Source organism: Sceloporus undulatus, chromosome 4, assembly GCF_019175285.1.
Source record: "Sceloporus undulatus isolate JIND9_A2432 ecotype Alabama chromosome 4, SceUnd_v1.1, whole genome shotgun sequence".
Lineage (NCBI taxonomy): Eukaryota > Metazoa > Chordata > Lepidosauria > Squamata > Phrynosomatidae > Sceloporus > Sceloporus undulatus.
Genome location: NC_056525.1, coordinates 88,347,537 through 88,372,523, shown reverse-complemented (window position 1 = coordinate 88,372,523; position 24,987 = coordinate 88,347,537). Strand labels below are relative to the sequence as shown.

Below are 24,987 nucleotides of genomic sequence, written 5' to 3'. Positions count from 1 at the left end.
CATATTAGCCGTAGAACAAAACACAGAAATAGTTGCTGGACTGCATTTGATAACAATTTATTCATTTGCTTAGTTCATTCAAAGTGTTCAGTACTACATGTGATGCGTTTGATTATAAATTTCTGCTAGTGCCAAAAAGACAAGTTGCACAACAAGTTTATGACAGGGCATTGAAGACTCTGCCTTGATATAAGAGATTACACAAAACAATTATTTAAGTAGTGTTGCCCATTTACATTGCGTATAAATAGAGAAAATGCAGGAAAGCTACATTAGTGTGTTTCTGTGTTTCTGTGTTTAGGTTCATTAACATTTCCTATGGGACTTGCACATCTCTTAAATGGAAAAGCAGCACATACAATTCCCCACAGGAAACACGGTCAAGATCACCTTCAAATCATAAACATTATGTGCAAATATGGAATGTACAATTCACTGATATGTATTATTTTACTTATTAATTATTTCTTTATGCCACCTTCCATATTAAATTTAGAAAAGTGCACTTCACATTGTGCAGTAAACAGAGAACTTCTGATTCACAGTTGCTATGATTCACTGAAAAATGGCATGGAGCATTTTTTTTGTCCAAGTAATTATTTTACCTGGAGGGGGAAAAAAGCCTTAAATGCAGAAATCAATAGATTGCTTGGGACAATTTCTGTCCATTTTACTGGGGGGGCGGGATCCATGATTATGTAGCCAACAGCTGTAATGAGAGGACAGAGTTTACAACTGTACACATAACAGGCCTACTTTGTATATTGTGCTTTAGGGAAACAAAACTTGACTTATGAGGACTAAAATTATCTGTACTAATGAATGAGAATTAAAGTCAAGTGATTTCCACTTCAAAATATGATGCCTGACCTCATTAGTTTAAGCTATATTCTGTTTAAAATGTAAAAGTTTGTCTGTACTTACCTCAAGTATTTTATCTCCAGTTTTCAATGCTTTTGTTCTTCCTGCTGGGCTGTCTTCCAAGACTTGTTTGACAAAAAATGCCTTTAAGCTCTTCGCCATTCTTTAAGCGCTTTATAACTGTATGGCCACCCACAATACTGATGCCAAGAGGCTCCTGGGGGTCTCGGAAAATTTCAACACTGCAGAGAGAGTCATAGTATTTCAAATGTGATATGTGTATGTCACATGATTTTTGTTTAACTTTGTAGTCCTGATCCTACTCAAAATATAACTCTCTTGGAGGTAACATACCATGTATACTCGACTATAAGTCGACCTCATGTATAAATCTAACTCTCTCGGAGGTAACATAAACCAATTTATGTGTTGTAGCCTAGTGGGAACTGCAGAAAGGAAATTCATCAAAGCTTCCGATGGAGAGCAAGGCATTCACACACTTTATGTTTCTAAAAGACCTACATCTGATGCCCTATATACCACCATTTTTATGTATGCAAAAAAACCTATGCATACATATGTATGTATGAAAATGACAACTGATTTTGTCTGGAGGCAACTGTTTGGTATTAATACATTTTACCATGAGAAATTTGTTTAAGGTCAGATAGATTAGACCAAGAAGTCCAACCCCTTTCTCTTAGATTTTTAAAACATACATATACATACGCACACACATGCATGTACATCTATAATTCTACATCCTGTTCGGCATATAGAGCAACACAATGCCTGCAATGCTCCAGATATTTCCTAATACATTTATCAATTCAGATATTATTTGATACAACATTAAAGCGCTAGCATGAGCAGACACAGTGACCCACATAGCACCAGACATAGGGAGTGTGAACTGCATGTAGCTGCAGCTACAAGAAAGAGCACAGCCACACACATACACTCCTACTCCACATTTCTGACAGGAAATGGACAACCAAAGGATGAGTTCTGCCAGATCACACAAGACCAAAATTCCTTTTTCTTTTATGTGTTCCTCTACACCCCACATCTGTCCTCTTATTTTTGGGAACCTAGATGATGATGATGATGATGATGATGATGATGATGATGATGAGGCTTTATTTATATGGCACTGTAGATTTACACAATGCTGTACATACAAACAATAAAATAAAGTAAACCTGCCCATGGCATACAATCTAAGAAATTGTATAAGCATAATACATATAAATAATACATAACAATACAGGAAAGGGTTCAATAAAGTAAAGCAGGCAACAAATTTAAAATGTCAAATAACAAATAATAGTCCCGCAATGCCTAAAGATCTGTCTAAGTGTTATAAAGTCAATGAAGTATCATCATTCATAATCAAACCTTCTCATTGTCCCAAACATTCAAATGAACTCTTTATTTGAGAAACCTTTGCAGATTCCATCAGAGGAAATCAAATGCTGGGTTTCCCATGGAACTTTCATGGGTTAAGGGTATAAATAGGGTATAAGTATGAGCCCTGGTGGCACAGTGGTTAAATGCCAGTACTGCAGCCACTCACTCACTAAGCACAAAGTTGTGAGTTTAATACCAGCCAGGGGCTCACAGTCATCTCATCTGAGCATCCTTCCGAGGTTGCTAAAATGAGTACCTAGTTTGTTGGGGGCAATTCGTTTTCAGTTGTAAACTGCTTAGAGACTGTTTAGGAGGTATGAAGCAGTATATAAATGAAGTTTCTGCAGCTGCTGCTACCCCAAAAGAAAACCTTTTTGCTATAGATATGGTGGGAGCTTGTTCCCCCCCCCCCCCCCGCATGCACTACCGTCATCCTCAGACTTTTGTCTGAGTCCTCTGTTCCTGTTCTCTCCCAAATTCTGCATGCTCAAGCTTCCCAGCTTGAGTCTCCATTGTTCCTGGCTTTCTGTGGACCTTTCTCTTCAAGACAAGTATCTATTGCTTCAACTAACCCTCAACTTCCACTGTCCCTTTCCAGTTTCCTGAATTCTATTAGGTCTGTAAGATGTGATTTGAATGTGTTATCTTAGAATGTTTGCTACTGTCTATTTTTCTTAATAAATGTATATATAGTTCCTCATGCTTGGGGTCTCCATAGTGGGTATTGGTATAGTTGGTGCCAGAACCTGCATATCACATTACCCCTCACGCATAGCCAAACTGAATATTTTCGTCAAATTAATCCATATAGTTTACAACTGCTAGTGGATGCTCTACTAACCCCCACATATTCAGGGTAATAATGTCCTATATGCTTTCCCTATTCATTGAGTTAGTATCCAGTAATAACCATGTCCCAGCAATTACCTTCATATTAGCAGATTTCTAATATGCCTATTACATCTGAACCTCTGAAATCAGTTAAATAAAATGATTTCAAAGCAGAAGCACACATGTACCAGAACTTCAAGTATATTGTATTTTTCCTGCCATTTATCTTTTAGTGAGTACTCAAGCATCATGCATCACCTCAGGTTTGTACATTTAGTGTGCAGAGTGAAAAATAACCACATAGCACTAACTACACACATAAACACATTTCTCTTTTTTTTCTTTACAGTCAATGAATGTAAATATATTTTGAAGATTTCTAAGACAGCATTTTAGTATTCACAGGTCACTGCCATAGGACACTGCCATATTGGGCCTTTACACACATTACACAGAAAGAAATCCAAATTTGCTGGGAAGTCGCTTCAGAGGGAGCTGCATTAACTTGTTCCTCTTATGAGTGCACCCTTGCCATATGTGTTTTAAACATACATTTTAAACAAAAAATATAACGAAATATATTGTATGACATTGCCCTAGTTATTGGAGTTGCTAGTAAGATAAGAAGGCACACTGTATAAGTAAATAGCAGAACCTGTACTCAAGAATGCATTTAATTCCATAACCTCACTACAGTGGAAAATTGGCACATACCAAAGATTAACAGGACTGATATACGTTACTTCAGAAGGACATCTGCTAAGCATTAATTGTATTGGCATTATTTAGCAAATTCTGTTCTAGAATGGTATAAAATAAATGGTCAAGAAAACAGCCTCCAGCAAAAGAAGAATAGTAAAACAGGCATGTACTGTACATGTTTCTCACTCAAGGGCCTCAAATAATTTTGAAGCAGGAAAATATTGAAAGATTTATTCACATACGTTTGGGGAGCTCCCCAGTGGCTAAAAACTGGAGTTTCTTCTCCTTCTCCTTCTTCTCTCTCAGGCAGTTCACTAAATAAAATGGAAATACATTTCAGCTGGTGATACAAGCTACACAACTTCTATCTGCATAATGCAATGTAGAATGCAGACATAAGATCTGTGCATTTCTTGGACTCTGAAGTAACATATGCTCATTTGTCTCTTTACTAAACAGATGTTACTGAAGTTGAAACATCAGTAAAAAAGGAATGCCCTGCAACTATTGTGTATCTGTTAATTAAAATGCCCCTTCTCTACAAATATAAAAAGATGCTGATTTTGTAAAGTCAAGATGATAATTTTGAATTATCAGCATAACAGAATATAAGATTCTACTTGATTTTTCACAAAAGTAATAGAATTTAGAGCCATGCAAATGGGCACACATTCCCCTAGGAAACCTCTGCAAAGTAGCTTGTACCAAGCTCTACCATCTATTCTGCCATGTAGTAATGGTATGTTTAGTCGTAACTGACTGTAGGAGGCGGTGTTCATCTCCATTACTAATTCAAAGAGCGAGTGTTGTCAGAAGACAACACTAGTGGTCATGTGGCCAGCATGATTGCACAGAACGCTACTACTTTCCCACCGAAGTGTTACCTATTTATCTACTTGCATTTGCTTGCTATCGAATTGCTAGGTTGGCTGAAACTGGCACTAGTGAAGGGAACTCACTACATCCCATGGTACCTGGGTCTCCAACTGGCAACCTTTCACTCATCAGAACTGGTGTCTTAATCACTAAGCCATGTAATACCATATATATTACTACATATTTGCACCTGAAATGTTTTCAAATCTTTCTTCTCTTGTGATATAGATGAGAAAACCACACCATGAAGGACAAGTTTAAATTTAGACAGCTAAATTTACCCACTGGGTGACTCTGGCCAAGTCATACTCTCTCAGCCTCAAAGATAGGCAAATGCCCCTCCCTCAAATGTAATAAGTGTGAAGTAAGGCTGAGATAATAGGGTGTCCTAAGCAAATCACTACTGAGTTTATAAATAGGGCAAGATTGCTTAGCTTAGAGTTCCCATTAATTAAATTATATTCCTTTTGTGAGCCAGCATGATATGAGTGGTTTGAGCATTGGAGTATGAATCTGGAGTCTACAGTTCAAATTTCTGCTTAGCTATGGAAACCCACTGAGTGACCTTGGGCAAGTCACATTCTTTCAGCCTCAGAGGAAGGCAAATGCACCTCTCCTCATTAAATCTTTCAAGAAAACCCCAAAACAGGGTCACCATAAATAAAGATGACTAGAAGGCACACAACAGCAGCCGCAGAACCACCACCAGCAGAACCAGCAACAGTAACAACAACATTTCCTTTGAATGTGTGAATAGGTCCTTCTGTTTGTCCTTGCCTCCAACAGATACTTATGGCCCGAACAGACAGGCCAAAATATAGCTGCTTCGGGTCACTTTGGAGGTATGCTGCTTAAATGAAGCATGCGTCCTAAGAGGCCGGAAGCTATGCTAAAGCCATGCTCCAGACCTAAGGACCGGAGTGCAGCTTTGGCACAGCTTCTGGCCTCTTAGGATGCATGTGTTATTTAAACAGCATACCTCCAAAGTGACCCGAAGCACCTTTTTTTTTTTTTTTTTTTGGCCTGTCTGTTGGGCCCTTTGTTAGCAAAACAGATGATCTTTCTCCATGAGTATGATATTTATGCTGTGGACAGTGTGATTATGCTTTTAACGGATTATGTTTTTTTCTAAATGTATTTGAGAAAATAATGCAGCCTTGACAACTCAATTCAGTTGAAGAAAGAGCAATTAAAAAAAAAAAGCTGGACACCTCTTTTACCTCGACAGCCCCACTCTAAGGAGGGCAGAATCCTGGGTGCTTGAGATTTTACAGTCTTCAGCCTCCAATTTATTTCGTTCAGTATCATCATCAATGCAGAAAATATCTTCATGGTCATTTTGTATCTTGGCACCTTATAATAAAAAATGAGTTACTGTTGCAGCATGCTGAGACTTTGATGTAAGTAACTGTCTAGAAAGGGGAAATGCAAGTCAAGCAAAGAATACAGATAGCTTTATGAGTGTAAGTTCAAGGGAAAAACAATAACACACATTTTAGACATACTTAGAAGAAAGAGACTTCTGAAAGCATAACACTTATGCCTTTGTGATATACATAACAAATTTCAGTCTTATCTTCTTTCTTTCCAAGCACGGAATATTACTTTTAATACAAATGACTATGGGCCTCAGAAAATCCTCCTACCCACTGCCCAGTTATGGGTGGTTTCTCCACCTCACTATGTTCATTCTTTTCAGAGGTAATTTTCCCTGGGAGAAATGACAACAATAAAACATTTTAGGGGCAATCTTATTTTTTTTTAAAAAAAAAGGTTAGAGCAGTGTAAAAAGAAAGAAGAATCAAAGGAAAGAGAAAAGAAAGAAAGAAGAGAAGAGAAGAGATAATGAAGGTTGCAAAAATGCATGCATGTTTACTAGGAACTAAGTTCTACTGTGTTCAATGGGGCTTACTCCCAAGTAACCATCCACTTCCTTAGTGTGGAAATGAAGAACATGACAGTTATTTCAGGACAGCTGAAAGCAGTCTTCTAATATCTACAGTTAAACATCTTGCATTAGTTCAATGCAACAAACAAAGGCAAAACCCAAATTGAGATGATTTGGGGGTGATTTTTGTTTGTTTTATTTTGTTTGCTTATGTCTCACTCACTTACCTTCCAGTATAGCATTTTGCTGGCTGTATTCCACTAAATCACCAAGGATTATTGAATTGATACTAATTCCTTCTTCAGTCTTCAGCAAAAAAAGAAAAATAACATCATTTGAAAACTGAAGAGTACTGACATAACCCTGCACTGACAGAAAAAGGCTGAAGCATGAGTTTAAACCTAATTCAACAACCCACTAAGGGGGGGTCTCATCTTTCCAAAGCAGTTATTATGATTTGAATTATGCTTTGAACAATATATTAGCTTCTCTTTGTCTGAATACTCTCTCAGATTATTTCGATATTGGGGTTCATCCTAGAATTAATAAAATAAAAATATCTATTGTGTGATGCCCCATCAGCAGTCAAATTACTTTATCATTTGTTTTTAATATAAAGTTATATACCTCTTCAGCACTAAGATCCACTGCAGAACTTGGTGTTGCTGCTTTAACTGGTTCGATTTCTTCTGCCCATTGCCTTGCAGTTTCAAAGTCTATTTCAATTTCCTTTATATCCAATGGCATGTATCTATAGTAGTCCTCATCCACATTGTATTCATCATCCACTAGCATCTCTCGTTCTTCACCCACATGCTCTACTGCAGGTTTCAAAAATTCATGCATTTCCCATGACTCTTTATTGATATCTGTTTCATTCTGAGCAAGTTGAAATTGTCTCCCCAAATGCAGGATTGGTTCATCAACAAGTTCTTCCTTAGAGAAAGATGCATCTCTGAAGTCCTGCTTAAAATATTGAAGAGATTCTTTGTTACTTTTATTTAAAATAAGGTGTGAAAGACTTCTGCATTCTCCAATTTGTGTCCTCAAAACATTCAAATGATATTCTCTCTCTCGTTCAAACAGACAGACAGATGCACAAACATACTCAAGACTTCTGCTGACAACAACAAAAAACAAAACAAATTCAGGCCAAAATCCAGAATATACAGTTTGTTGAGATCACAACAGAAACCCATGCATGTTTAGTAGGAACTAAATTCCACTGTGTTCAATGGGGCTTACTTCCAAGTAATCATCCAAAGGATTGCAATTTATATCATCTCATTTGCCACTTCCTTAGTGTGGAAATCAGATCATTGTGAACTGTGTGCTATTTGGAAATTGCAGGATGTATCTCAAATGCTTATTTTGGGCATTCCTCGGTTGACAGAGGTGCCATCATTACACGCGAGGGGTGGCGCTTCCTGATGCGCCTTGCCCCTCGCGCGTAATGAGTGTGTCAAAATGGCGGTGCCCTATACAGATGGACACTGCCATTTTGACGTCACGGATGCCGCGCACCGGAAGTGGCGTCGCGAGTGCGCGCCTCACGCCTTGCGGCACCTCTTCCGGGGCCCAGGAAGAAGCGCCATTTTGGCACTTCTTCTTGCTCCGCGAGGGAGCCGCACGGTTTGGCTGCTGCGGCTCCTTTGCGGAGCAACCGGCAGCGGCGCGAGACTGCCCCTTCTGGGCGGTCTGTAACGCGCCAAAGGGAACATAATATCAAACTCTAAATGCTACTTCAATGAAAGGGGATGCAGCCACTAAAACACTTGTATTTGCACTTTCCGTATGGAACAGGAAAATTACATACTTTCACTAGGACATCAGAAACATGCATCTTACATATAAGGCACAACTAATAGTAAATGAGTGAAGATTAGTTTGACCTGAGTCAGGCAGTAACTTCACTTCCCTCCTTCCCAATCTCTGTGCACCATCATTTTAGATTCAATGTCCAAAAAATCAATAGAAACCTTAGGAGCTTCAAGAAGTATTGATGACTCAATATCATTGACTGGTTCTTGAGATAAAGAATTTCTGGTAATACTCCTGGTATCCACAAAAGATGAAGTTTCAGGCTGTTTATTTTCTCCCTTAAAAGCAACAAAGAACAATAAATCAATAAAATACTCAAGCCCAACTTCAGGAAGACAGAAAGAGAGGATAGGAGTTTGTAGAGAGAAGAGCTGGAAAGAAACAGAAGGGGAATGCAGAAAGTACACCAGAAGGATATGAGTCAAATCCTATCAAGAAAAAAAAGTCCAGAATACAGAAAATATAGTGAAATGTAAAGAGAATTGCAAAAAACAGTAAGCCAGACATATGGGAAATATAAAAATTATACTTAAATGTTACATTTATATCTTCTGCTTTGGCTTATTTCTTTTGATTAGTTTCTATATCAAAGAAGTTAGTGAAAAGAACAGGGAGGTTTCCAAGCTATCCAAGAAAGCACCATCCATTTTTTCCACTTGCCTAAGCAGAATATTTCAATATAGCTGTAACTTTTCAACTGAATACTTTAAGGTTTTGGCCTCAGAAATTGGTTGAGGAAAGCCTTGGGCTGTATTGTTGCTAAACTACGGTCAGCCCTCCCCACAAGCAGGCTTGCCTTCCACAGTTTGAGCTTACGCAGAAGGCAAGCCCTGGCAGAAATAATGGGGTGTGGAAGGCAAGCCCCGTGCACTGCTGCAAGCATGTGTCCCATTATTTTCCATGCAGCTTGAGCATGCACTCTTTTCCCCATATGTGTGTGTGGAGGGGTCTAGAACGAATCCCCTGCATATGGGGAGGGCGGACTGTATATACCAGAAGGGCAGGAGACATTAAGTGACCACACTGGTGCATTCAGCATTCCCTCACATCTGATTGCCATTTTGGCTTGTTTTCAGCCATTCTTTTTATTTGGGGTTTTGTGGGATGCAAAGAGGGCTCTGGAAATTAGGGAAAGTAAACTATTGTATTTGTGGCAGTTTTGGCAGCTTTTGGCTTGTTTTCAGGCAAAAGAAATCACCTAAAATTGCCCCGTCCACAAAAGAAAATTGTAAAAAATCTGGAGATAGTGAGTGTTTTGGGGCCTGCACATAAGGGTCTTGTGGACTGTACTTTGTCCATCTTGGTATAGATCTTTGCCATGGATAGAAGAAAAACACTGAGAGATTTCCCCCGAAATATTGTGTTTAAAAGTAATAGGCATGAACAGGGACAGAATGCAATGTTGAATCCCATGGCTTCCATCAGAAGCTGTGATTTTCATTTTACACCCTCAACAACCTCTCTGTGCCCTAATAACCTACTCCAGAAGGCAGGAAAACTCTATGGAACAGATGCTTTTGGCATCACCAGGTTGGAGCCTCACAGAAAGAAAGAAAATCCAAATTCCACTGGCACTGGAATTGTATATTGGACTGGGTTTCCACTCACCCATCAACTAATATAATAATAATAATAATAATAATAATAATAATAATAATAATTGTAGAAGGTTAAATGCTAGAGCCAGCATTTAAATATTGTTTAAATATTTTGTAAGCAGCCATACAGTTCTATAACACACCCAAAACCACAGAGCTAGAAATTTACTGGAAACTGTATTACATAGATCTGTCCTACTGAAAGTGTATTATACTGAAATGCAATAAAATAAATGAAGAAATAAATAAGTTGGGGCCGCTAGGATCTCTATATGCCAATGCACAATAGCTCAAATTGCTGTCTATCACAAGAGAAGAGAGAAGTACATGAAATTTCCTATATATAATTTGTATAATATACATTCAGAACAAATAACCCAAGAAAAGAGAGTCAGAATGCATGCAACAGGGGAAAGACTTTGTGGAGAAAGACCACAAGATTGCATGTGTGCAGTATTTAGAATCATATATGATCCCAAATAGTATTACAGTAACATCCTTCCAGATTGTGGCATTCTCTATTTCCTAAGAAGGTTGGTTAAGACCTTCTTGTATATATTATACCCTCTTGCATTTTAATCTTGGTGGGACATTGCCTTGTTGCCATATTTATTTGTTTCTATGTAATTTGGTTGCATTTTTATATAACTATTTTAGAGTATATTGAATCAATCTCAGGATCCCACAGAAATAGTATTGGATATATATTTAAAATAAATTGGGAAACAGAAATCTAGGTAAATGCAAAGCACCTCCAATGTACGGGGAAATAGCTCCTTATTTACTTTTTCAGAAAATACAGCAAAACTCATTATTTTAGAGAGGATCGTATTAATTGGTGCAATTGATCCCTACCACTTCACTGGTTTGAGGTCCACTAATGAAGGGGAAAGCATAGCTCAGTGGTCCCCAAACTGTGCCCTTCAGAGATTTAGGACCTCAGCTCCCACAAACCTCAGCAGTTTTTTGTCAAGAGTCTGGGATTCTGGGAGCTTAACTCCAAAATCCCCTAAAGAGCACACTTTGGAGACCACTGGGATAGCTCAATGCTTCTCTCTGTCTAGTCACATCCTGAATCTCCAAAGCTTTCTATTCCTGCCTGGAGGACTATTGTGTAGAACTTGTGGTTGGGAGTGCTCAGAATGTTCCTCTATTCTTGGCTGGGTGACTGCTGAGGATGCCCAATGACTACAGTTCAGCACCTAATGGCAAAAGAAAGGCTAGGGAAGCCAATGATACAAAGGAACATATCAGGGTCTCCAGCAGCTGTGTGTGATTCAAATTACTCATTTATGATATAAGTAAAGCCCATCCTTAGCCAATCCTGACAAAACAAAAAAGCATTTTCATTCAGTATTGACCCATTTGTCTTGAGCACTAAATAAGCAATGCAGCTGGCAGAATCTCATTGTGCAATGCTAGATATTGGTGTAAGAAAAAAAAGTGATAAGGAATGTTTTTGTGTGGCTTTGTGAATTGTAACCATTATAATTATCATTACATACAAGGAGGGATTGTGGATGCTCTCTGAACATGTAGTGCTGGCTATACGTTTTGAAATACAACTGAGCACTAAGTCAGAATCGCTCAGACCATTGTATTCCCAATTACCATGTACGGATGTGAGAGCTGAAGGAAGCAGACAGAAAGAAAATCAACTCATTTGAAATGTGGTACAGGAGAAGAGTACTTAGGATCCCATGGACAGCCAAGAAAACAAACAAAGGGGTTCTTGAACAGAACAGATCAGACCAGAGCTCTCCTTGGAAGCAAAGTTGATCAAGCTGAGACTATCATACTTTGGCCACATAATGAGAAGGCACGGATCACTAGAAAAAGCAATAATGCTAGGAAAGGTAGAGGGTAGAAGAAAGAGAGGAAGACCACAAACCAGATGGATAGACTGAACCAAGGGGGTATGAGCAGGGGCTTGCAGGATCTGGGAAAGGCAGTGGAGGATAGGGATTCTTAGAGATGTCTCATCAACAGGGTTGCCATGAGTTGGAACTGTCTCAAGGGCAGCTAACAACAAAGGGGATACTGGATTGAGACCACCATCTGTTACTTGACAGCTGACTAAAAATGCATGGGGTCAGGCTACAACTCTTACAAAAATTGCAGTACCAAAAATTGTTGAATACAGTATATGAAGATATACTGAAGATTCTTCTGTTGTCATTTTACTTTGTATTTTTAAATTGTTCATTGATTTATTTAATGTCTATGCCACCACTTCCATTACAGTTTACATGTGCACAAGAAGAAGGCCCTGTTCTTGAAACTGCTGTATGGCTATAGGGCTTGATCCACATTTTAAATCTGCCCTTGGTTCCTGAAGAAGCAGAGGAGAGGAAATGTTTGCCTGCATTGGGCAGAATTTCCCCTTGCATCTCTACCAAACCAAAAGCTGACTTCCAGCAAACCTGAGTCAAATCAAGCACTAACATTGCTGAGCTGGAAAAATATATGCTAAAGAACAAAAGACAAATAGGCCTTACCGCCAAAGGTTTGCAGATTCCAAGGTTAACATTGCCTGGTGGTACAGACTTCAACACTTCTACAGCTTCTCCTAGAGTCATATTGTGCAAACATACGTCATTTACAAAGACCAGACGGTCACCAGGGAAAAGTTCGCCACCACGTTCTGCTACACCATTTGGCACCAGTGAGCTGACCACAAATGCTGCCTTTGTTGGCTCCAAGGGGTCCTGGAAAATAATCAAAAGAAAATGTGATCTTTTAAAAATACTATTAAGGAATCGTTCTCTCAATTATCAGTGACACAGAAGAGAGAAAGAGGATGGAAGAAAACATGCAAAGGTTAAAATCACAATAAATGTGCTGAAATAAGGAAACATAGATATAATCCAAAAAGGAGTTGGTCATCATGTGGTCTGCTTAATTCAGCCAAAGCTTTTGAGTACTTAATGCTGTACTTTATAATAATAATAATAATAATAATAATAATAATATTTATTTGTATACCGCCCTCTGGCAAACCAATCCGGGCGGTTAACAACAGTAAAATATAAAATATGACAATTAAAAACACTTTATCCCTCCCCCCCTTAAGACAGTATTAAATAGTATAACATATTAAAAATACAATATCAAGGATAAAAACAGCAATTAAAACTAAAAACCCTGATATCCCTCTGTTGATCCTCAACCATCTCTAAGATGGGGCCACGGGAGGAATGAGGGAATCAGGGAACCTGGGAACCTGGGCCGGGATGGTTAATCTGGGAAGGCCTGCCGGAAGAGATCCGTCTTGACCGCTTTTTTAAAGCTGTCTAATGATGTTATCTGACGGATCTCATCCGGCAGGTCGTTCCAGAGTTTGGGGGCAACAGCAGAGAACGCCCTCTGGGAGGTTGCCACAAGCCTAGATTTTAGAGGCTGCAGTAAGTTCCTCCCAGAGGACCGGAGAGCGCGGGGAGGATTGTACGGGAGGAGGCGGTCTCTAAGATAGTTTGGACCCAAGCCATTTAGGGCTTTAAAGGTGATAACCAACACCTTGTACTGGGCCCGGAAGCTGATAGGCAGCCAGTGGAGGGACCTCAAAACCGGAGTAATGTGGTCCCTCCTAGATGTACCTGACACAAGCCTGGCTGCCATGTTTTGAACCAGCTGTAATTTCCGAGTCAAGCACAGGGGTAGCCCCATGTAGAGTGCATTACAGAAATCAAGGCGTGAGGTTACCAGTGCGTGCACAACCGTCTCGAGTTTATAAATAAACTGAATTGTACCATAAGAGAAATGCTACAACAGCTCATATTTTTAGGGCATCAAATCAAGTCCAGCAGTTGAGCAGCCCAAGAGGCTGTAGTCAGCCAGTCTTCCTCACCTTCTTAAATTTAACAAGGAGAAACCAGGACTAGAAATTTTCTATGATTTCCTACAGGAACCATTTTAAACTTTAGTTAACCATTGACACATCTGAACATTTTCAATACAAATAGAAATATATTTTAACAAGGAATTCTATTGACTTCTGGGAATGAATACCTTTAGAACTTAATATGTTTCTTTTAAAAGCAATTAATTATGTATCTCTTTACAGAGTCCCAATAGGTAATATATGAAAACAATAAAACCCTAAGAAACCAGGACTGACACAAAACCTGAAAAATCCCTCTCAAATTCTGCTAAAAGGTGTCCAAATGCCCCAATCAAGCAATTTAAAAGTACTATTAAAAAACAGAAGCAATGTAATTACCACTCGTGTTACTTTTAAAGCTCGACATCAGTAAAATGTCTTTATAAAAAGTGTAATGAAGTAAAGGTAAAACTATCACTTTTGACTTGTGACATCCAAGTTCTTGTGTGAAAGTTACAAAGTTTTAATAATCCAAGTATAATGATAATACTAGTGACTGGAATTAAAAAAAAACAACTGTAATGTCAAGGAAAAAAGCAACATGGGATATACAGTAAGTGAAATAAAACATGTATGTGAGAGTCAGGGTGACTCAGCAGGAGCCAATTGGGAACCACACAGGTGTAAATGGTAATACAATTAAGAAGTCCTGAATGCCAAGGACAGAGATGCAAGTGGATAATTGGACACACCTGACAATTGTTAAGTGGTCAAGGCTGAGATGATGAAATCACTAATTGTAGGATGAACCAAGAGAACCAATGAGAATGGTGTACACGCCTACTGGGTGGAAACAGACAACAATGGGTGGTATCTTGAATTGACTATAATAATGACTATGCATCCCAATGTATTTTGTGGGTAGTAGTAGTGGATAGTGAGGAGTAGAGTATTGTTGTGTTGGATAGTTTGGAGCTGTATATAGTAGAATAAAGTAGATCTTTTATATAAGACTACTGAGTTGTCTGGTGTCTTGGGTGAAGCTACAAGAACCAGCTGGATCCTGAAGAAGGGTGGAGACTTCTCTGGAAGCAAGAGTGAGAAGGCTTGGAGAATTTGTCAGGGTCTTCAGCCTATTCTCTGTAACTCTGCTAAGCTATAACTACTGGCCAAAACTGGTCAGCGTGGTGCACAACCAGGTGGTGAGTTCGAGCCAGAGGTGAAGAGCAACAACTCCCATCATCCCTGATACGTAATTGCTACTATAGGAACATGAAATAAGAGACTCAACTGCCGCATGGAAGCTTATATATTTCTCAGTGTGATTACTATCTGAAACATTCAAAATCAAAAATCAAAAAATTGAAAAGTCTGCTCTAGGTTTGACATTTTCAGCAATTATGTGGTGAAAGATTTTGTGGGTCCAGTGGTGACACTTCTCCATTTATAAAAGACCACACATAGACACTCTGGTCAGACTAAAAAAGGCCACAAACTTTATTGGTTAGACTTGAAAATAAGCTTAGCACCACATATAAATCTGGACTGAGGCATCGGGCATCTCACATGCTGGAATATGAGCGAAATGTCAAAGCCTATTTGCCAGGTGGATGCCTACGATGACAGATATGGGATTCCAAATGGGCAGATGTAATTGCATGGTTCCTCTGTCACTTGGGAGGAGGAAAACCCAAACATGAATGATCTGGATGTGATCTCTTCCAGCTGCACTTCCCAGGTCCTATAATGGGACACTATTACACTTCTAGTGGTCATGCAATCCTGTCTCCTCCTACCTAGCTCTGAATTCCATGCCAAACCAACCACTTCAAAGTTGTGACAACCGTTGGAGAAAATTCAAGTAATACAATGTCTAAAGCCAACAAAATAGAGGGAGGGAGGGAGTGAAACTCCAGATGAAAATGAAGCTGGTTTAAATAGCTCACACCTGAGCAGAGTGAAGCCTGCTGGCAAGGTTCCTTGGTCATGTCCCCAAGCCAATGGCCTCCTTTCGCATTGGCTGGTGTTCCTGCTCCTTCCTAAAGCCTATGCAAACTGCACGGACCTTTGAGAGGCGGAATCCTGGCTGATATGCTCTGCTTTGCTGTGGTCCAAAAACTCACCCTGCAGTAAGTCGTGAAGTTTTCTGAAGTTTTCTTATTTTTAATTTTACTAACAGTATTTATAGAGTTCCCCACAACAAAGTTGTCAGAGTACCTGACAGCAAGAAATAAAGCTATGTTTAAAACAGAAATAATAAAAATGTAAAAGCAACATAAAATAATTCACAGGTAGCAAAAAAACAAACAAAAAAACCAGTTTAAAGCTAAAGTAGATTAAGAGGCCAGATGATGGTGATATTTGTTTCGCATTAAAATGACACCAAATCGGTATTATGTGAACCTTTCTGAGCCCTTGTATAAAGTAATTGGTTCTACACAGCTAATTCTACCTGGGGTGGACTAAATTTTGGAAAGGAAAATATGCCTGTATCCAAACAAATGAGTGATAAATGAGGGATTTTACTGTCCTTGATTATTACATGACTTGACTGTGTTTACCAACAAGAACACTGGCCTTGTTCTTTTAGAAGGAGAAAGGACATATTTTATTTAGTATGGTTCTCCAAGAGTCCATCTGAACAGAAGCTGCCTTTTAAAAAAGTTATTATTTTACATTGAAGAAGCAAGCAAGTTCTTTAGAATCCAGATTCTGAAGTCTGCCAGCTATTACAAAACAAACAAATCTGATAAAATCTAATTAAGACACAGAAAACGTAGTGCAGAATAATTCAGTAGGTAAAGAATTCATTTAATTAAAGGTCATAACTAAACTACCATTTTCAAACAGAGGGAGCTCTTGCACAGGAAGAAAAGAGAAGAAATGCAACATAATGGGAAAGATTAATCAGCAAGATATGTACATGCTGTGGCACAGCGAAACTGGTCGTTCCCCCCCCCCCCAAATCTGAATGACACTACATTGCTGAAGCCTGGGAAAATATCCACAAAGCTGATTTATTTTATCAATTAAATAACATGAGGTTCAGACTCCTACTTCTTGTTCAAAAGTCCTTTGGAAGTCCTCAGCTGCTTGTTCATTTTTCTTGTTTTTAATAGGAGCAGCCTTTTTCAAAGTGTCAATGGCAAATAGGTACTTATACAAGTACAAAGCTTTGGAGAATTGTTTAGTTCTTTTACCACAATCCACCATTCTGTTTAAGGAATTTCAAGACGTATCACTAAAGAACATTATTAATATTGAATATTATCAATATTGAATTAAGAGGGTATCAGTGTCCTTTTGACCATTAAATTTTTTCTCTCCATCAGGGCCAGTAATTGTGAGGCTGAGATCTCTGAAACTAATTTATGGCAGCTATAACATTAAGTCATACCAGTAACTAATACTCCACTACATTTTAGAGCTCACTGTATTTGATGTGATCCAAAGAAGTCATTTCTACATACATAAAATAATTCTGCATACAAACAGAAATTATGTTTTAAAGTTTTCACTCTAATAGCTTCTACGACTTACAAGACAAGCTCCTTTTTATTCGTGGCATACCTCTTAAGCATGTAGAACTAAACTCCAATTATGTGTAGTTCCTTTATTCATACCTAATAGTACTGGAATGGATTCAAGTGACAACTGTAAAGGTAAGGGATGTTATATTGCAACTGAAGTGATGTTGCAAATAAGACCAGAATTATGTAAGTGTGGTTCATGAAAAATACTATGTGCTTGTATACATATTCTGTCCGTACAGGGATAAATGCTTAAACTACTTTATATGACCATTTTACCCTGATAGGTGATTTTGCAAAACAATATCAATTTTTGAAAAGTATAAAACAGAGAAATCAAAACATTTTAAAAAAATACTGAAAAGTAAGGCTTTAAGCCAAGAGCCATAGAAGTTTCTGCAATCATCCCTTTGAGGGCTTTGCCAGTATCTAGCTACCCTGGAAAAAGATCTCTGATCATTTCCTGAATTTTCAAAGATATGTTTGTTGCTGTTATTTCTGTTGTTGTTGTTGTTGTTGTATGTCTTCAGTTTGTTTTTCTGACATATGGTGACCCTAAGGCAACTCTATTATGGGATTTTCATGGCAAGATTTGTTCAGAGGAGGTTTGCCATTGCCTTCCCATGAGGCTGCACATTGCCCAAGATCATCCTGTAGGCTTTATAGCTGAGCAGGGATTTGAACCCTGGTCTCCACAGTCGTAGTCCAACACTCAAACCACTACGCCACACTGGCTCTCACTTTCAAAGATATAATGTTTCTCAAATATTATTTTTTTAAAAAATCAAAACTTTCTAAGTATTATGTCAGTAAAACACCAGGGAAGTATTACTCCCGGTTGAAGGAACATGTATTTCTACATATCATCAGTCTGCTTGGATACTGAGAGGCCCAGAAGAACTCCTTCTCTGGGTACCTCTATGTTCAGGGCTGAATCAAGTTGCCCTTAGTGAAGGGCCTTCTCTGTGGTGGCATCCTCATTATCTGACACTCTCGCTAGAAAGGTTTCCTTGGTGTCCCACTTTTGCTTAGTAACATAATTATTTTCACCCATTCATTTCATCCTTAATGCTGCTATTGAATTTGTAAACTTTATTGTACCCCTTAGTGATTGTACTATTTTGTGATTTTTACATTTGCTATTTAATTTTTTAAACTAACACACTAAGTTTTTGGGTTACATCCAAAAGGTGGAATATATCAACCTATAAACAAACCAGAAAACTGCCATTTAAAATATAGAGACTTTGCATTCAAATCACAATCTAGATCTTTCAGAGATATTTCTCTTAAAGATAGCACTTTGGTCTTTGATTTCTTCAGGCTGACATTTCATTTACTATTCCTAAATAGTTTCTAGAAGAAAGAAATAGGCCAGGAGGTCAAGTAAAAGTGTAGAAGTGCAGTGTTGTTAAGCATGCATTATTTAATGGATTCCATTTTCTCTTTGAACTTTCTCAGGTGTTATAGAGGCACAATATTAAAATGATGAATTTATTTGGTCCAAAGTGGATATTCCAGCATTAGCCATTAGAGGGCCCCAGCAGACCATCAGCAAGATCAGCTCCTCAACTTGATAGCTATAGCTACATAAAATATTTTTGTTCAATCATCAGATTAAGAACATTTTATTTTCAAAATAATGTGGTTGACGTCAAAGGCTTAGATGTGTTTGTCTGCATCAGTATGCAAAGGGATCTTGTGGTACCTTTGAGACTAAGTGAGAAAAAGCAGATTGTGCCATAAGCTTTTGCAGAGCAAGTCTACTTCTTCAGATGTGTGAAGTGCCTATAGACAGATATTTATACTGATCATTGAGCACACATGACACCCAATATACCAAAATCTTTGTGGCTGACCTGGAACAATGGTTCCCTAACTCCTCCACCCAGAAACTTCTCCTGAGGTACATTGATTATATCTTTATCATTTGGACTCCTGGAGAGGAATCACTTATGACATTCCACCATAATTTCAACAACTCAGCCTGGAACTATTTACAGAACAAGTTTACTTTCTGAACACCATCATACAGCTACACAATGAACATCTGGAGCCCTGGTGGCGCAGTGGTTAAATGCCAGTACTGCAGCCACTCACAGTTGCAAGGCTGTGAGTTTGATTCCAACCAGGGACTCCAGGGTCAACCCAACCTGGCATCCTGCTGTGGTCGCTAAAATGAGTACCCAGCTTGTTGGGGGCAATTGGCTTACATATTATAACTGCTTAGGGAGCGCTTAAGTGCACTGATATGTACTTGCTATTGCTATTGCTAAGCACCACAATATATCATAAATCCACCAACATGTACTTACATGCGTCCAAGTTCCATCCTAAACACACTAGCAAACCCATAGTTTACAGCCAAGCCCTCCAATACTACTGCATCTGCATACACCCACAAGACAAGGGTACCAAACACATGGAATTATAACAGGCATCCCTCAAACCACACCATATGAAGTAAAAACAAACAAACCCAAATCAACAAGGCAAGACTTATACTCAGGACTAATCGGTTACAGAACAAACCAAAGACAGAATATGGCAGAATCCCACTAGTGGTCACATTAAGCTCCCAACTGAGACCACTCAGACATCATCAATGAACTACAACCTATTCTGGACAATAATGCTTCTCTCTCTCTGGCTCTTGGTGGCAGGACTTTACTTGCCTACAGATATTCTCCCAATCTCACTTACCCTCAGAAGAACACAAAACATAGATGGGCAGATGGGTACAAGGCATTGCCGCAACCTAGATGTCAACTCTGCCCATACAGCTAATCAGGAAATGTCATCATGGGACCTAATCACATCACTAGAGATAGCTTCACTTGCCCATCCTTTAATACAATAGATGCTATCATCTATCAACAATACCCTTCAGACTTCTACATTGGACAAACAGGCCAGTTCCTGCAGCAAAGGATAAATGGACATAAGCGAGACATTAGAAATGGGAACACAGAAAAAAACAGTTGCAGAACACTTCAGACTTCCTGAACTTGCCATTTCAGAACCTCAGAATAGCACTCTTTGAACAACAACAACAAACCTTCAAAAGGAGATTGGAAAAGAGAAACAGTATAATTGGGATATATCCACAAACTACAGTCCATTGATAGTGGGATGAACAGACAATGGTTTTCTGATACACCACATATATTATAACACCAGTTAACATCCCAGCCTCATTGGGGCTCTCTTGCCCATTTTTATCACAACTCCTTTCTGGTTCCCAACCAACATCATACAACATTTTAAAAACTCCCTCCATCATTCATATGGATATCTTTTTTATTTATATATGTTTTAGATTGTAAACTTGAGGGCAGGGAACTGTAAAATTAATAATCTGTAAACTGCTCTGAGAGCCTTTGTGGCTGAACAGCAGAGTATAAATATTCTAAATAATTAAATAAAATATCTACTCATATTGACTTCAGGAAATATATTTCCTGACAATTTTGTCCCTGAATGACCATCGTCATCAAAACCAAAGTAGCCCCCCCATCACCATACCCACCAGTGTTATATTGCTATTAGATTTATATTTGTAACTTATGTTTTAATTGATGTTGTTTATCTGTTCATTGTTGTTCCCTACCTTGATCCATGGGGGAGGAGGGCAAGAAATAAATATTAGTATTAGTATCCATACACACACACCTGTTCACTCATGGGTATAAATATCTGCCCATAGGTACTTCATTCCATGCATCTGACGAAACAGACTCAGGAGATTATCACATGGAGGAGCAAAGCATCCTTATCCCATCCTTAACCTGTGGTATTTGCCTGATCGGGGGGAAAGATTATCACATGCCCCCATGATTATTCCATTCTTCTCCCATCAAAATGACAGGTCCATTACTCTTTACGGATGGGAGAAGAACAGGATAAGCATGCGGGGGTGATAACCTTCCCCCCCAATCGCATGAATACCATGGGTTAAGAATGAGATACGGATATTTTACTCCTTTCTGATAATCTCCATCATCTATGGAAATTTATGCTACAACCTTCTTTCTCTTAGTTCACAAAGGTGTTATAATATCCTTTGGTAGCACAAAGTGAGGGAGCCAACAAGAGACAGCCATGGAAATCAACAGGATGAATGGAAACTGAGAGACAAGGGCAGGGAAGGGGGGGGGGGAAGGCTCAGCCATGGACCAGTGAAGGAGCTGGGTAAGGTCAAGCACAGAGAGAAACTAGGATGGAAGATCAAATTGGTGGGTAAAGCATGTAAGGGGAAAGGCAGGAAAGAGAAGAGGATGCAATAGTAGAAAGGAAAAGTGCTGAAGGATAGCAGGGCTAAGCACAAGGGAGTGTACAAGATCATGTGTCATGTAGCAGCACCATCAGCAATGCATTGCCAAGGTGTCTCCCAGCTGACCCAAAGGCAGAACAAAAGAGAAAAAATTGTCACAGTATCCTTACAGGAAGCCCAGGTGAAACAAATGTGGGGAGAGTAACAAGTACAGATTCAAATAAATAAAAGTCTCTGGGGAACCTGAGCAGCACAATACAAAGGGGTGCAACAGAGGGGTTAACTTAACCTTAGATGCATTTCCCCCTCTTGTGATAGAAATAAACATAGCAACCTTACCGAGACAATGTTCAGTTGCCAGTAAGGACCCTGATGATGTGATTTGCCCCCAGAAAGAGACACAAAACAGTAATCTGCTTCCAATTTTTCTAAAACTACAATCTTACTGAGAACAGGTACCACATTTCATTTTTAGAAATATATGTAAGGAAACTGCTGTAAATGAATCAGTTCTAGCCATTTGCTTTCTGAGAATATTAGCTTTGGCACTACTTGTGCTTTTATTCAGACAAATAAATTTCCTGAAGAAAGTTGGCACAGTCAAGTCACAAAATACCCAATGCCACAAAAATACCCAAATGTAAATACATCAAAAATAACACTGAACAGTACAGCTAACTGACCCCCAAAACAAATACATTTCACTCATTTGTCTGCACATTTTAAGTTACCATCAGAACACTTTTGCTAATGTCAATTTGTATACACCACATTTCATACTGCAGAGCCAAGAGAAACATATGCTAAAGCCAGTAGGTTGAAGTAAATGCATTACATTTTGCATGGAATCATTCACAGAGCTAACATACGAAGCGGTTTCTTCAAACTCTGTTCTTTATTTTCTTTCCAAAGCTACTATACTTAATTACAGAAAACTTTTTAAAGTTTAATAATGTTAAATATAGTGTCAATGACAATCTTGCATTGTTCCTCTTTTTACTTCACAGACACAAAACCACTCTTGTAAAAAAACACACCCACATTATAAGATGTGCTCAAGTGACCACAGCTTGAAATGACAGGAAAATTCAGAGATTGTGTCAAAAGCTATTTTGCAAATCTAGGACAGGCCAAAGAACCTTTGATGCCTGAGGCAGAGGAGCTAATGGTAGAGCTACGAATGGAATGGACCCAAAGGGTAATCTAGTCCAACCCTTTGCCATACAGGAATACATAAACAAAGACCTCTTGAGAGATTTACATCCAGCCTATGTTTAAAGATCTCCTATGAAGAAGAGCCCAGCACCCTCCAAGCAGTGTACTCTAGTATCAAACAGCACTTACTTTCAGGAAGTTATTCCTAATTATTAGGTGGAATTTCTTTTCTTACAATTGAATCAGTTGGTTCATGTCCTAGTCTCTATAGCTGCAGAAATCTACACGACACTGCTTTAGATATTTAATCTTCTCCTTTCCAAGCTAAACACGTCCAGCTCCTGCATTCCTTGTAGGATTTGATTTCCAGACATTTTACCCCCTTGGTCATCTTCCTCTGGACATGCTCCAGGTTGTCAACTTCTTTTTTAATTGTATTGTCCAAACCAGAACACAGTATTTCACATAAGGTTTGGCAGATTTAGGGAGAGATATTTATAATTCTCAGCCAGAATGCTTCAGAGCCTCACCAAACTACAAACTCCAGAACTCCAATGGATGAAGCCATGAAAGTGAAAGTGGAATAACAGTGCTATAATTTTGTTGTGTGAATAGGCCCTAAAGAGGTACAATTATTCCTCTTGATATGAACACTATATTCCTGTTCATGGAATCTAGAATTGCATTGGCAAGTCATGGAATCCTGCTACTCTTTAAAAGTTCTCAAAGCAAACAAGTTCTTTTGACATGTGAATCAGAAAATCCCACAATGTTCATTGATCTGATGGTAATATTACAATAACTTAACCACTTTCTGTCTTCTGAAGATAGCCAAGGTGTTTCACTCTGCCTAATGACAGAGCTGGTCTTGTGTAAAACAGTACTATAGCTGGGGTTTTGTAGTCCTCAGCAGGGCAGGCATACTTAGTATTTAGGTACAGCTCCACCAGACCTTGCCCAGAGACAGAAGTAGGGCCCTCCCTCCAGTCCATCTGCCATGGTCCAGGCCTCAGAGGGAGGGAACCACCACTGGACTTGATGTCCTTCCCCACTGCCAATCCCTTCTTCTTTTGTATCATGTTTTTTTTAGACTGTAAGCCTAAGGGCAGGGAACTGCCTGATTAACAATTTGTAAGCCTCTCTGAGAGCATTTCTAATATTTTAAAATATTCTTTCCATCCCTATGCACAATCCTGTACAGGCTTTCTTTCTGCACAAAACAGTAACCTGATTACCTGGTATTTTGTGATTATTTTCTAGATAAGACATATGGTTTACAGGAGGGTAAATAATTTTGAACCCCACCCAGCACACCGTTTTAGGTTTATATTCTCTAAAAAGTGCTAAAGAAGGCAATCAAAAGGCTCCCTGTATGCCACTAAGCAAATGGCTACTAATGGCAAGATGATGCAGTGCCATCTTACAGATACAAATCTACTTCATTTTAAATGAAGAAAATGAAAGTGCTATCCCATGCATGTGGGGGATATGTCACTGACGGGCAGAACAGATAGGCAAGGAGAAGCGACCAGAGAATGCTCCTGCCCGAAAAGCCCCAGGATCACGGCGATTCCATGCTGCCCCTATGCTAACCACTTCTGCGGTCCCAAATGGACTGCAGCAAGGAGTAGGAAAGACCCGCTCCTTTTGGGGCTGGGTTTGGGCCAAGTCTGTTCCTAGGCACTAGTTCACTCCATGCTTCTAAGGAAATAGACTAAGGCTATGAAAGCTTATGCTACAGCATCTCTCTCTCTCAGTCTCAAAGGTGCTATAAGATTCCTTTGCATACACAGTGATAGATTATTATTATTATTATTATTATTATTATTATTATTATTATTAATATAGCTCTGTAGATTTGCACAGCGCTGTACATAAAACAAATATATAAGAGAAAGCCTGCCTATGGCGTACAATCTAAGAGATAATAGGATAATACATATAAAATACATAGCGCTACAGGAAATGGTTCAATAAAACAGGGAACAAAAGAACATCACATAACAAATGATAGTCACACAATGCCTCGGAACGCTTCTCTGAACAGGTTGGTCTTCAACTCCGTTTTGAAGCTGGTTAATGAAGTGATGGATCTTGCTTGTCAGGGAAGAAGGTTCCAGGAGTGAGGGGCAGTAAGTGAAAAGAGGTGAATCTGAGAGGGGGGCAGCGGAAATTCTGGGCAGGGATAGCCGACCTTGACTACCAGAGTGGAGGGCCCGAGT

The 24,987-nt window shown here is 39.0% G+C and overlaps 1 protein-coding gene across 1 annotated transcript in view; it reads right to left on the bottom strand.

The window, feature by feature from the left end:
- PATJ (PATJ crumbs cell polarity complex component) overlaps positions 1-24,987 on the bottom strand; it is a 212,377-nt gene that overhangs the window by 132,042 nt on the left and 55,348 nt on the right. The window contains 8 exon segments of the mRNA XM_042463137.1: positions 925-999; positions 1,001-1,103; positions 4,047-4,118; positions 5,901-6,033; positions 6,796-6,874; positions 7,196-7,531; positions 8,548-8,667; positions 12,486-12,695. Coding sequence (XP_042319071.1) covers positions 925-999; positions 1,001-1,103; positions 4,047-4,118; positions 5,901-6,033; positions 6,796-6,874; positions 7,196-7,531; positions 8,548-8,667; positions 12,486-12,695 — 1,128 coding nt within the window.